A 12141-nucleotide genomic window follows, 5' to 3' on the forward strand; every position below is an offset into this window, starting at 1 on the left:
GTTCCTTCTAAGTAATCAGGGCCGGTTAAATAATAGGTTAAATAAGCTCTGCAAGGAGCGTGTGCTTCTTTAATGTGAAGCTGATCAGATGGTTTCAGATGATACAGGGTGATTATTTCTGCAGAGGTGACAAAATGAAGCAACAAACCTTTCAGGGGTGTTTTTCCATATGTATCATTTCCTCAATTTTGTTTTATTAGAGCTGTTAATTGGTCTTAACCCTTACTTGACATCAAATATTAAATAATAATTACTACATAATAATAATAATAACTACCTTCTCTTTGACGAATGAAGCCAGCGGCTGCTCCTCTGGTTCCTCAGGTTGATGTTGGTTGTGTAAGTCATGCATAAACAACCATCTGTCCAGAACATTCAGATCTTGAGTCAGGCTTGTTGTGTACAACTAATGAGAACATGTCAATTAGAAAATTGGTGGACATTTTTTTTTTTTGTTCATTTTAAATGTGTTGTGCACACTTTTTATTTCGTATAAATAAAAGCTAAACCTGAAAAATAAACCCCATTAACCTTCATTTATTTCAGTAAAAAGTAAACAACACTAAATCCTATTTATTTTCCAGAATTTGTTGGTTTATTCCAAGGCAAACACACAGATGTATTAAAGTAAAACTTTAAAAATGCTGCAGGATTATCATATCATCCAGTTTATTTGTTCAAGTTTTATGTCTTTCATTAGAGATGATGTGAAATAATATCTAGGTCACACACAATTATCAGAATTACTGATTTATATGTAGCAGATTTTATTTATGTTTTAGTAATTAGCTCATATATTTGGTAATTTAGCAATTCACTGATATTTCAGCTGATTTTTAACAACTTTTACATGGTTTTAAATTGTTAGACTACACTTTAACATGTCGTTTATTAAATATTTAGAATATTTATAATATTAATGTTAGTTAGAGAAATCTGATTATAAAGTCACTGCCGAGATAAAAAAGCAGAGAATATTTAAACTACAGGGTGAGAAGAAGAAAAACACCTAAATGTTCATGTTGGTCAGTTTTGGATTTTATACCAAATGACAAGCTTTTACTTGTACAGAAGTGACTTTTTAAACCGAAAACAAGTTATTGTTAATTCTTTCGTCACACAGAGCTGATGTTCTGCCAGTTTGTTGCTCTTCTTCCTGATTTCCCTCAGCTGTCATGTTTTAAAACCTTAAACTTGTGTTGCATTATTACTAAGTGACACACTGCATTTTCTTTTCTGCCTAAAATCTGTTAAACTGAGGGGCCGTTTCATGACTCAGCAAGGAAAAACCCTGACAGCTGATGGCTTCATCAGAATGTGTGCCTTTAATTAGGAAAGGCAGCTCTTCATATCACTCAAAACAAGCGCCTCATCTTCCTTTCACAGAGAACCGTGTGGATGAATAAAACATCCAGCGGACACAAAGAACACAGGTCGTCTTATTGTACTTTCCCTGCTGTCAGTCATGGATTCTCATTATCATGAACAGCAGAATCGTAGGATGAATGTGATTTGAGAGCACGGGCCTCTAAATAAAACAACCTGCTGAAAAATCAGCAGCTGCTGTCGATCACCTCGGGCCCACATCAGGCCCAGTGTCAGAGCAACAGAAACGCAGCGTTAAGTGGAACTGACAGACATGCAGCACAGGTCACAGCTTGTTTTTATTCTGAATTCAAACCAAGAGGGCAGAGACAAGGTTACACGCTGATAAATTACACCAGGTATCAATACAACTAACATCACAATATCTGATCGAAGCGCTTGACGATAGATCCAACATTTTAAAATAACGGTACACAAAGGTAGTTTAGCTGCAGCTGAAGTCCGACTAGGAGCATAACAGTACACTGAGGAAAATAGGATCTTGGCAAGAAACAGTGATGTGTACAATATCTCCTTTTCCACCAGCAAAACTGTGTTTAATCAAACTACAAGACTGGCAGCTGAAGCAATGTGTTATAGTTCACAGAAAGGAATCGTAGGTCTTAAAAAAAAGGAAACCTCGCTACTACAATGCAAACACACAAAGCTAGCCTGAACGCACAACTGTATGTACAGCTTGGGGGGGGATTCTAGGATTTATGGCACAGCACATTGAAAATAAGCTATCAAACAGCAACGATGCATAAATGTATTCCGTCACAGTCGTGGATGTTAACCTCAGACTGACAGGCTGAGAAGCTTTTTAAGAAACAATGATAAAAGATATGAATATAAAGGGAACAGTGTGGATAATGTGTGTTAAACTAGAGTGATGTTACAGGAACTGGACAAAAAAAACAGCAAAAAGAGTTGAGAAAATGTGCAAAGTACCAAGACTAAACTCTTAAAAACGAGTGCTAGAAATATTCTAAACATAAAAATTAGCTGTAACTGGTGCTTTTGTACAAAACGTGGCAATGACGTACAAAACATCCATACATTACAGTAAAAAATAAATACATCATGACAGTCAATGACTAATAAATTAGAGGTGGTGAATATGCAGGAGGTTTATGTGAGCGAGAACCCGCCAAAAATGAGAATCCCACGAGAGAATGAGCATACGAATGAGCAGACACATGTTCAGGGGATGTTTTAGCATGTGCTTGTGTCTCTTAATGTCTGAAAGTCCTGAAAGCTTGAATAAAAGGCAACTGGACTCCCCCCCACACGGCAGGTAAAACCAAATAAAGATGTCCAAGAACCAAGAAAGGAAAACCTGTTGCCTCCTATTCAAGCATTTAGGATTACCATGACCTGGATGGTTCAAAATCTACACCAACTCAATGTCTGCATGCATGTTTTTACTCTAGTTTTTTATTTGTAGCTGTTGTTTCTTTTTGTCTATCGCTCTAAATGTTTACCAATGTGTTGTTCTTGGTCTACCTCCATTCGTAGTTACTTTATTTTCACGTGTTTGTGTGTGTTTACATCCAGGAACCCTTCAGCTAACTCAGTGGCCTTCACCGCTCGGAGGTTTAGCTTCGTGGCCCGTCGCCCCCGCAGGCAGCCAGGGGGAGACGGAGTGGGAGGTGGTCTGCTTGGCCATGCTGTAGTGGCTGATCACTGTGTAGAAGCGACCCCTCGAATTGGCGTCTTGGGCAGCGTAGTAAGCCTCGAGAGAAGCTGGGATGCACCTCTTGTGCTGCGAACAAGAAGAATGTGGTCGGTTTGTTCCGCTGTTGCACCTTGACGTGGGAAACCTGCACAGCCTCCTTACAAACCAATAAATTTTGCACTTAATTCATCAACCAGGATGCTGCTTGTCGTTCTTTGACTTGTAAATCGCTTCGGATAAAAGCACGAGGTGGAAATAAAACCTACATGTACATTTAAAATGCTAATTGTAGCATCATGTGGTGATTGCAGCAACTTTACTGAGAAGCAGCAAAACATATTCAACCCAAATTCCATCTCTTCCTGTACTGTGTTTTATGAAACTTGAAGCACTTTAAGGGTGAAGCTTTTAATCCTGAAAGTGAAATTGGTTTGGCGCTGCCTGCAGTTTATTTTTTTTTACATGTTCCGTTTAATTTAAGCTGTACTTGCAGAAACGATTGTCAACATTTTTAAACACAGCCTAAATTCTATTTTGAACATTTATCAGCATCCCCGTTCTGAAGCACCAACAGAAGAGCCACGTGTCAGCTGTGAAATTCTGTCAGGCTGCAGCCGAAGCACACTTCCTTCTTGCCACTGTGGCTTCACTGTGTTCTGTGTACAGCTGGACCTGCACACATTTTACTGCAGCCACCGCAAAATACAATCTTTTGTTAGTATTTAAATCAGCCTGATCAGCTTGGTCTTTAAAGGACTTAAACCCACAGAGAAACTCCAAACAGCTACTGTGTTTTTACCTCTTTAAAAAAGCCCCTAAGGCTGCCTTCTACTTTCTTCAGGGCTAAACAATTTCATGGAACAAGAATTGATTTATATATCCACTTTTTCTTTCAGTCTTTATAGAAATGGACTTTCTTAAACACATTTCCATTTCTATTCTCGTGCATATTTGGGCTCTGTAGATCCTGTATGTTATTTTGTAATGTGTGTGTGACTTTCTAGTGGCACTTTTTCCCCCAAAGGTAATAATGTCTCTGCAGATAGCTCTAGCAGAGATTGTGGGAGCCTGAAACTAGATGCAGTCCACCTTAAAAAACGTTTGTTGAGAGGCACAGAGTTTCAAGGTGACCTTTTTCGAGGTACAGTGCACCTGAAAACGCAGAATGCAGCAGCGTGAGGAGAGAAAGAGGCTCCTGCATCCATTCATACACTGTATGACAGTGATAGCTTCTGCTCAGCAGATTGTTGGATAAGGGTTACTCTGAGCCTCTGAGAGCCATTTTCTTTTACAACCTCTGCTATGAAGAAGTGAATCATAATGTGGTGATCATTATAAAACAGACAATGGGGTTATTTTTCCCTAATCTTTTCATAACAGTCCTTCTGCCTTATAACTTATAAAAGCAGATTTAATGGAGTATATGTCTCTGGCAAGCAAAGAAACTTCAAATTACCCTTTATTACGCTGGTCATAACAAAATCTCTGATTTCATTGACTGACGATTGCTTATCGGGTTTCGTAAGCCTCCTCCAGTTACATGACCTCTGAAAACAGAAGTAGGCCAGGAGTACCTTTTATATCTTCTCCCATAGGGGGCTGCACTCAACTTGATTTCTTTATTTAGATAAGTGCAAAAGAAAAGACGGAGAAAGTCAAAGCCAGAGAGGATAGTCTTTTGGTCAAGGACACATCTGCAAGAAGAATATTTCCAAGCGTGGCAAACTATCTTACCTGCTAAAGAAGGTAAGCTATTATTATCACTAATCAATTTTAATTTAAATAAACTGTACCTATCTTTCTGATTTGCCCTGAATAATAAACCCTCACTTGTAGACCTATTTAACTAAAAGGAGGCTTTTATTTGACCCAGTGTCCAATCCAGCTGCTCCGTTAAGCTCCTGACTTATCTGGGCTCTGAACAGATTGTGAAATATGAGCCACTTAAAGGTCTTACCTTATAAATGAATCCATCTGGGCAGGCGTGGTCGTAGGTGAACGCTTTATACACCACCAGGAACACGATGCAGGCAAGGAAGGCCAAGGCCAGGATGATCAGAACTGTCACCTGGAAGAGGGACAAACACGTGGTCAGCGTGTGTGTAGTGTGTGTGGTTTATGTAAGTGAGGAAGGGTTAGGGGTTAGACAATGAGGAAGATGAAGTATGTGCACTGAAGTGGGTCTGTGCGTTGTCATAATAAATGGTAAGACGCTGCTGACTGAGGTCAATGGCTCCTCGAGGCAAGGTGTTCTGTTCAGTAACATGATGGATGACTCAAGTCGTGACGCAGCCAGAAACTACCTTGTTTCCACAAACGCAGCGTTCCTTGGTTCAGATAAGTATAAGACATCAAGTCAGCGAGGTGAATCGGAAGAATCATTCCTCCTCTGCTGTTTAATGTTCTTGTTTTTGGTTTGTCTTATTAGATTTGTCTGTTGCCACAGTGTGCAGGGTCTCTTTGCAACAACACCGTGCAGAAAGCTCTGCTTCTAAAATTGTGTTTTAACAATTCTGACTTGTCAAAAAAAGGAAAATTAGCATTAAAGATGACTGTCCTATTCAAGCACCGTAGTAAGCTGTGAGGAGACAAAGACAAAAAGAACTGAAATGGGATTCAGATGCATTATTTTCACTCTAATTTAGACCACACTGAGACAAAAAAGTGCCCCAATTACATTTTAGTTACACTTATAAGCTATTAAGTAGAATTTGTAAAATTCACATCCAGAACACTCATTAAAAGCATAGTTCAGATCCTTTGAAGGTGAATTCAGTGGAAAAGTTAGGAACAATTAATATCTTACTAATAAGCCTGTGAAACAGAAATTATTTAGGCCTATATCTATTCTCTGGCTATTTCATCAGTTTAATGTTGCAAGCATTTTGTGATATGAATCAGTCGACGGCAGCTCTGAAGTGAAAGCTTTTTAATTTTCTGTCATAATAAATGTTTTGCAAAAGCTATCACAAACTAATTTGAACCGTTTTTACTCCAAGGAACTGTCGCCAGCATTTATTTGGATAATAACCTGAATTGGATCACAGTAATCACACCGTGTGAAAATGTGTAACATCCAGTAAAAGCTATTTAAAAATTAAGAGAAAGCACTTATTTCTGAATGATGCAAATACAGTATGTAGTTGAAGATTCATCATTTCTCTGGCAGGCAAGACAATGCAGCTGTAAAGGATATTAACATATAAAAAGCTCGGTTTCTTTATATTTCCGACATGACATCCTGATTGGCGCTAAAAATTGAGCATTTAATTAAAATTATGCTAATCAAGAGCAAAGAAAGCTGGAGGTGTGCGTGCGTGCGTGCGTGTGTGGTGGTTTTTACTCATGCTAAAAAATAAAAAATGCTGTCAGATTTTTTTCCCCCCCTCAGTCAGAAAACTAAAATACATAATTTTTCATGCTGGATGAATATTTCAAATGTCCTGTTTTCTATTCTTTACTGGAACTAAATCCATTTCCTATTACTGCTCCGTATACAATCTGTCACAGCGAGATGTCAGAGCAATTACACGACTGTGATCATCAGTCTCCAGCGGCGTTATGAGGGTGGACAGGGACACGCACGCTAAGTGACTGTTTATTCCGAGTCAACTAGGGGACACAACTCTCACCCCTGCTTGGTGTTGACACTCCTGCTAAATTACATCTCCCCCATCACACCCAGCCATACATTAAAGGGATGCGTTTAAAGTCAGGGTGACCCGCCTTTTGGAGCTGCAGCAGAGACACAACGACCGATTTAAGATCCGCCCAACTCCTTCTCAACTGATGAATGCAACCGAAACGTCTTCTTAAGAAGACGGATTACAGTAAAGCTCCTCATATCACAGAGAAAACAGCACAAGTGCTTCATGAACGTAGACTTTGTTTGAAGTCATGACATGAATACTCCAGCTGCTAATGACTGGAGAGGTTTCCACTTGTGTCTGCAACTAGAAGGGATTAAAATTAATCCAACTTCATCTAAGTGTTTGTGTGAGATAGTTGATCATTGGTTAAATATAAATATGGTCTCACTTTATAAAAAGGAATAGTTACCTGAGGACAGAGTAAAGGTTAGCCAACGCTTTCAGACTTAATGACACTTTTTACATGTCTACATAAAAGATAATCATTGATACAATTAAATCATTAAGTTCATAAATTGTTCAAAACTCAGGTTTTACAATAGTTTTTTGCCATTTAAGTCTGATTCAAACAGTGAGCGTTACTTTTTCCCTGGAACGCCCCCTGGTGTCAGAATTCTTGAGATTCTTGACCGAGCCCGACATCAAAATCTAACATGGCTGCACTGCACATGAAAAGTAAAAGTTGCAGTAATTAACTTTGTAATTTTGTTTCTGTCAGTTTATACCACGTTAAGTCTTTGGCGCACATAGTATTCTGCTACTTTTAACAGGAAACGAGGTTACAGCGTTAAAACGCACAAAATGTAGAAAAGCCAACAAAAAACAATCTAATCAGATTATTAAACACACCTCTCAAACATTTTATTTAAAAAAAACTAACTTTCTTAAACACCTAGTTAATTAGTGTTTTCAAAACTAATGTTATGGGCTTAAATTACAAATAATAATCAGCCTGTTTACTGAGCACAACAGACTAAATCTCCCAGATTGTCCAACTCTCAACAGCAACATGGTTATTCTTGGTGCTATTCTTAGATTTGAGTTCAGACTATTGAGATAACCATTATTTTCTCATTACTACATCATTTGACATTAATCAGTTGTCATTTGTGGTTACTAAATAATCTACATAGTTAACTAATACATCTACTAATATTATCAGATCTACTGCAAATCTTTGCAGTAGATCTGATAATATTAGTAGACAGCTACTTAATGGTTCCTCTGTCGTTAGCATTCATGCTAATGGTAGCCAGCTTGTTCCTGTGTCAAATACTGACATACTAATGTTGATGTAAAAAAGAACTGTTCTAAGCTGCTCAGTGTTTGGAACACCATTAATTAAGAACAATTCATTAAAATAAAGTCAAGATTTGATCTATTTGTAGATAAACTACTTATTTATTCACCAGTTCAGTTTCATCTATTCAGCTTAATATAATCATTATCTACCATGTAGTCCTGGACTGTGAGTTGTAATGGAAAAGATGAATAAAAACATGTACTGTTAGGCAGTTTATAATTGTTCTTTATTCGCTCGTATGCAAAATGTCTTGTTGAAATATATTACAAACTCCTACTAAATATTACCAATCTTTTAAGGGTCTTAAAGTTAAGTTGTGACATGGCACTTACATAAAACACAGTGATTAACCCTTAAAATTCATTTACACCTCAGTTCTAGATTCAGTATTAGAGCAGTAGTCGGAGCAGCAGTTCAGACAGGAACACACTGTTGTTTGTGATAAAAATAATCTCTGTAAAATCCCTATCGATGCGTCTGTGGTCATGTGGCGTATAAAGCCATTAAAAATCTGACCTTTCTCTATTATTCATAATCTGGCTGAACTCAGCTGTAAAACCTTAGGAGGCATGGTAACGGCACAGCTCAGGGATGAGTCTCTGTGTGTACGATGTGGAATCGTCTACTGTTATAAAATAAAGCTCTGATAGCAGGTGGAGTCATATTCAGCATGAAAAAGCAGAAATTACAGAAGAGGATATTGTAGTTTTTATTTGGCCGGTGTAGAAGTATGACTTTTTTCCAATTTTCCTGCTCAGCCTGGAACCCTGACAGTAGCTGTTACCTCATTAGTGCTCGACAGTGTGTAATCAACACCTCTTTGAATACAACCTCCATGTTGTTTACTGCATGCCACAGATAACAGTTAGTCTTACTCGTGGAGGTAGAAGCACAGCATGTTTTAACACTTTAGACAAAGAACAAGGTGTCCATAATAAGATTCGAGCCCAGAGGTAAAGGAGGTTCTGACTGCACAGCAGGTAATTGTGTCCTCTGGAGTTTAATTGTGTCACTGAATCTGCTGAGCACTGATAGAAAACCCCACTGATTCTGTTCACACAGACAAAAAATGAGAAATTAGATTGTATTTAAGGTTCCTTTGAAAAGCGCATCCCACTAACCCTAAGTCACACTGCTTGCCAACATGTCATCTTTAAACTCTGATCAGCATTTGAATCTGCATGATCTGTAGACAAAGAACAGATTTTTTAAGTATTGAAAGTCCATCTGTTGCTGTAGTAGTAACCAATCACATCTGAGCAAAACAATATTTGGGAAAAAAAAGTCAACAAAAACCAATCTAACCAGATTATAAAAAAATAAATCTAGGGGTTATTTTTCCTCCTCCAGCTTGTTTTTCTCTCCAGCTATTGTTCCATTTTCTCACACCTTTTACATAAAAAACTTTATTAAACTCCTGGTTAATTAGGGTTTTCACATTTAATTCTCTGAGAGTGAAATCGTCAACAAAATACCTTTAATTATTTATAGCTTTGTGGTGCATCAGAGGTTCAAAGGCATTTTCTAAACGGTTTCCACGCATTCGGTCTCACCAGCTTTTCACATATGATTTTTCTCCTTCTTTTTATTATAAACACTCCGCTGTGTTAGGATGCAACACACCGCCCACTCTCACCGCTGTAAGCTGACGGGCCATATGGAGGAGCAGACACCTCCTCACACTCTCTCGAGGAACAGGAGAGAATATGAAACCGTGTGGGAAAGAAATAGAAGGATGTGGGTGTGACAGGAGAGAAAAATGTCTCTGATAATAAAAAAGGTAACTGAGAGGCAGAGTAGGCAAAGTGAGATATAAAAGAAGAGATGACAAAAACAATATAGCAGCGAGAAAAAGGCAGGCAGAGTGTATGATGGAGGTCCAAGGACAGATGGAGAATCATTTCTCGTGGGAAAGACGGACAAACAGAGGGCAGCAAACACAATATGATATTGGATGACACATCGATCAATACACCACTGGAGGAAAAAAATTATTCATCTACCTATTAACCTTTTCAAAAGCAGTATAAAAGAAGCTTAGTTACCCACTTTAATGTGATTCCTTTTATGTTTTGCTGTTGTATTTTCATTAACTGCATATGCAGGATGTGCTACATTATAAAAAAATAAAAAAAACACAAGGAGGAATACCAGGAGGAAATCCTAAGTGATTTAAAAGAAGGCCACTGGACTTGAAGACGTTTCACCTCTCATCCAAACAACTAACGTCAGCATTATCAGGGAGAATTCCACATGTGACAACGACTTACAAGATGGAGGGTTTAGGTCAGTGACTCCTGACTTTAGCTGCCTTATTTGTGTGATAATTAGGACAATGACTTATAAGCCTGGAACTAACCTACAATCACAACTGAAGAAGCCTTTTGGATGAGAGGTGAAATGTATTCTTTTTCTTTCAGCTGTTCCCTTTTCAGGGTTCACCACAGCGAGTCAACCTCCTCCATCTAACTCTGTCTTCTGTGTCCTCTGTCCTCACTCCAGCTACCTCCATGTCCTCTCTAACTGCATCCATATATCTCCTCTTTGTCTTTTTCCTGGCAGCTGCGTCTCTAACATCCTTCTTCCAATATACCCACTGTGCCTCCTCTGCACATGTCCAAACCATCTCAGGCTGGCCTCTCTAACTTCATCTCCCAGTCGTTCAACCTGTGCTATACCTCTGATGACCTCATTCCTAATCCTGTCCGTCCTTGTCCCTCCCAAGGAGAGCCTCAATATCTTCAGCTCTGCCACTTCCTGTTCTGTCTCCTGTCTATTTGTCAGTGCCAACGTCTCCAAACTATACAACACACACTGAACAAAAATTTAAACGCAACAATTTGTTTTTCTACCCATTTTTCATGAGCTGAACTCAAAGATCTAAGACTTTCCCTGTACACAACAGGCCTTTTTCTCTCAAATATTGTTGACAAATTAGTGTAAATCTGTGTCAGTGAGCACTTTTCCTTTGCCGAGATAATCCGTCCACCTCACAGGTGTGGCATATCAAGATGTCGACCCAGCTCCCGCTCCATCCTACCATCTTTCACGAACAGGGCTCCAGAATATGCTCCGTATACAATCTGTCAGGTCCGTTTGAGGCAGAGACTCACCCTCGACCTGCGAGGTTGTCAACAATAATTGCACTCGTCACCAAATCTATTTTGGTTTGGATTGTTCACAGCCTCAGAGCAATTGCAATAAACAATATCATGTTCATTTTATGCCACTACAATGGACTGAGACGTTTCAGGATCATCTATAGTAGCATATTCTCTGTTGATGCCTGGAAAAATTAGGTTTTTAGACTAAACTCCTGCTACAGATTTACCAAAAGTGTAATACAGGCAATCTAAACGTTGTCTGGTTTTTAAATAAATTGCTTCTTTTCTTCCTGCTTGCAGCAGTGTTTCTATAAGGTAAGCTGTTACCTTAATGAGTACATGTTCAGAACAAATAAAAGCAATGGCAAAATAAATAGATACTACAATAAAATAAAAAGGTTGAAATGGACTTGAAATGACTGTCTGGTAACAAATCAGATTTACTCTCCAGTCTGACACATATTGTACAACCCAGCACTTCTAAACGTATCCACAGCAGCAATAATTGTTTTGTGTTTGATTATTTTTATTTGGAATATTGATGGGGAAAAGAAATTCAGCCATTCATGCATCCATCCCTGTGATCCTAACAGCTATGATTTATTGTCTTATTAACCATATATAGTTGTTTAAATTTAAAACTTCCCTTTGGTTAAATATGATTGCTGTTGTGTTTTAACGTAAACACTAATCACCTATTCATCACGTTTTAAGTGTTCAAATCAGGACTCAGCACGGTTCATAAAAGAAAAAAAAACTTGCCTTATTAAGGCACTTGTGGAAGAATAAATTAATAAAGTGAGTGACAAGACACCAGTTAGGGCAAATGGTCTGAAAGTCCACATTATAACTAAAAGGTCAATGGTCTGAATGTCCACGTGCAAACCGCAGCACTTACATCGACTCAAAAAAACGTCCACGAAATATGACTGTGGAGGCTGCGGATATGAACATTAGGTAAATGATGCTAAAACAGTGATTAGAGCACATTATCATCTCCTCAAGGCTTCTTGGTAATGAGCTGAACATCAAGAACTTAAG

At 38.5% G+C, this 12141-nt stretch overlaps 1 protein-coding gene across 1 annotated transcript in view; it reads right to left on the reverse strand.

Annotated features, from left to right (window-relative positions):
- Positions 1–1645: 1645 nt before the first annotated feature.
- nsg2 (neuronal vesicle trafficking associated 2) overlaps positions 1646–12141 on the reverse strand; it is a 36096-nt gene continuing 25600 nt past the window's right edge. The window contains exons 4-5 of the mRNA XM_017421245.3: positions 5001–5111; positions 1646–3130 (exon numbers count right to left, since the gene is read on the reverse strand). Coding sequence (XP_017276734.1) covers positions 2939–3130; positions 5001–5111 — 303 coding nt within the window. The 3' untranslated portion in view covers positions 1646–2938. The remainder of the gene's footprint in view (positions 3131–5000; positions 5112–12141) is intronic.

The sequence above is a fragment of the Kryptolebias marmoratus genome, linkage group LG13 (assembly GCF_001649575.2).
Source record: "Kryptolebias marmoratus isolate JLee-2015 linkage group LG13, ASM164957v2, whole genome shotgun sequence".
NCBI classification, from domain to species: Eukaryota; Metazoa; Chordata; class Actinopteri; order Cyprinodontiformes; family Rivulidae; genus Kryptolebias; species Kryptolebias marmoratus.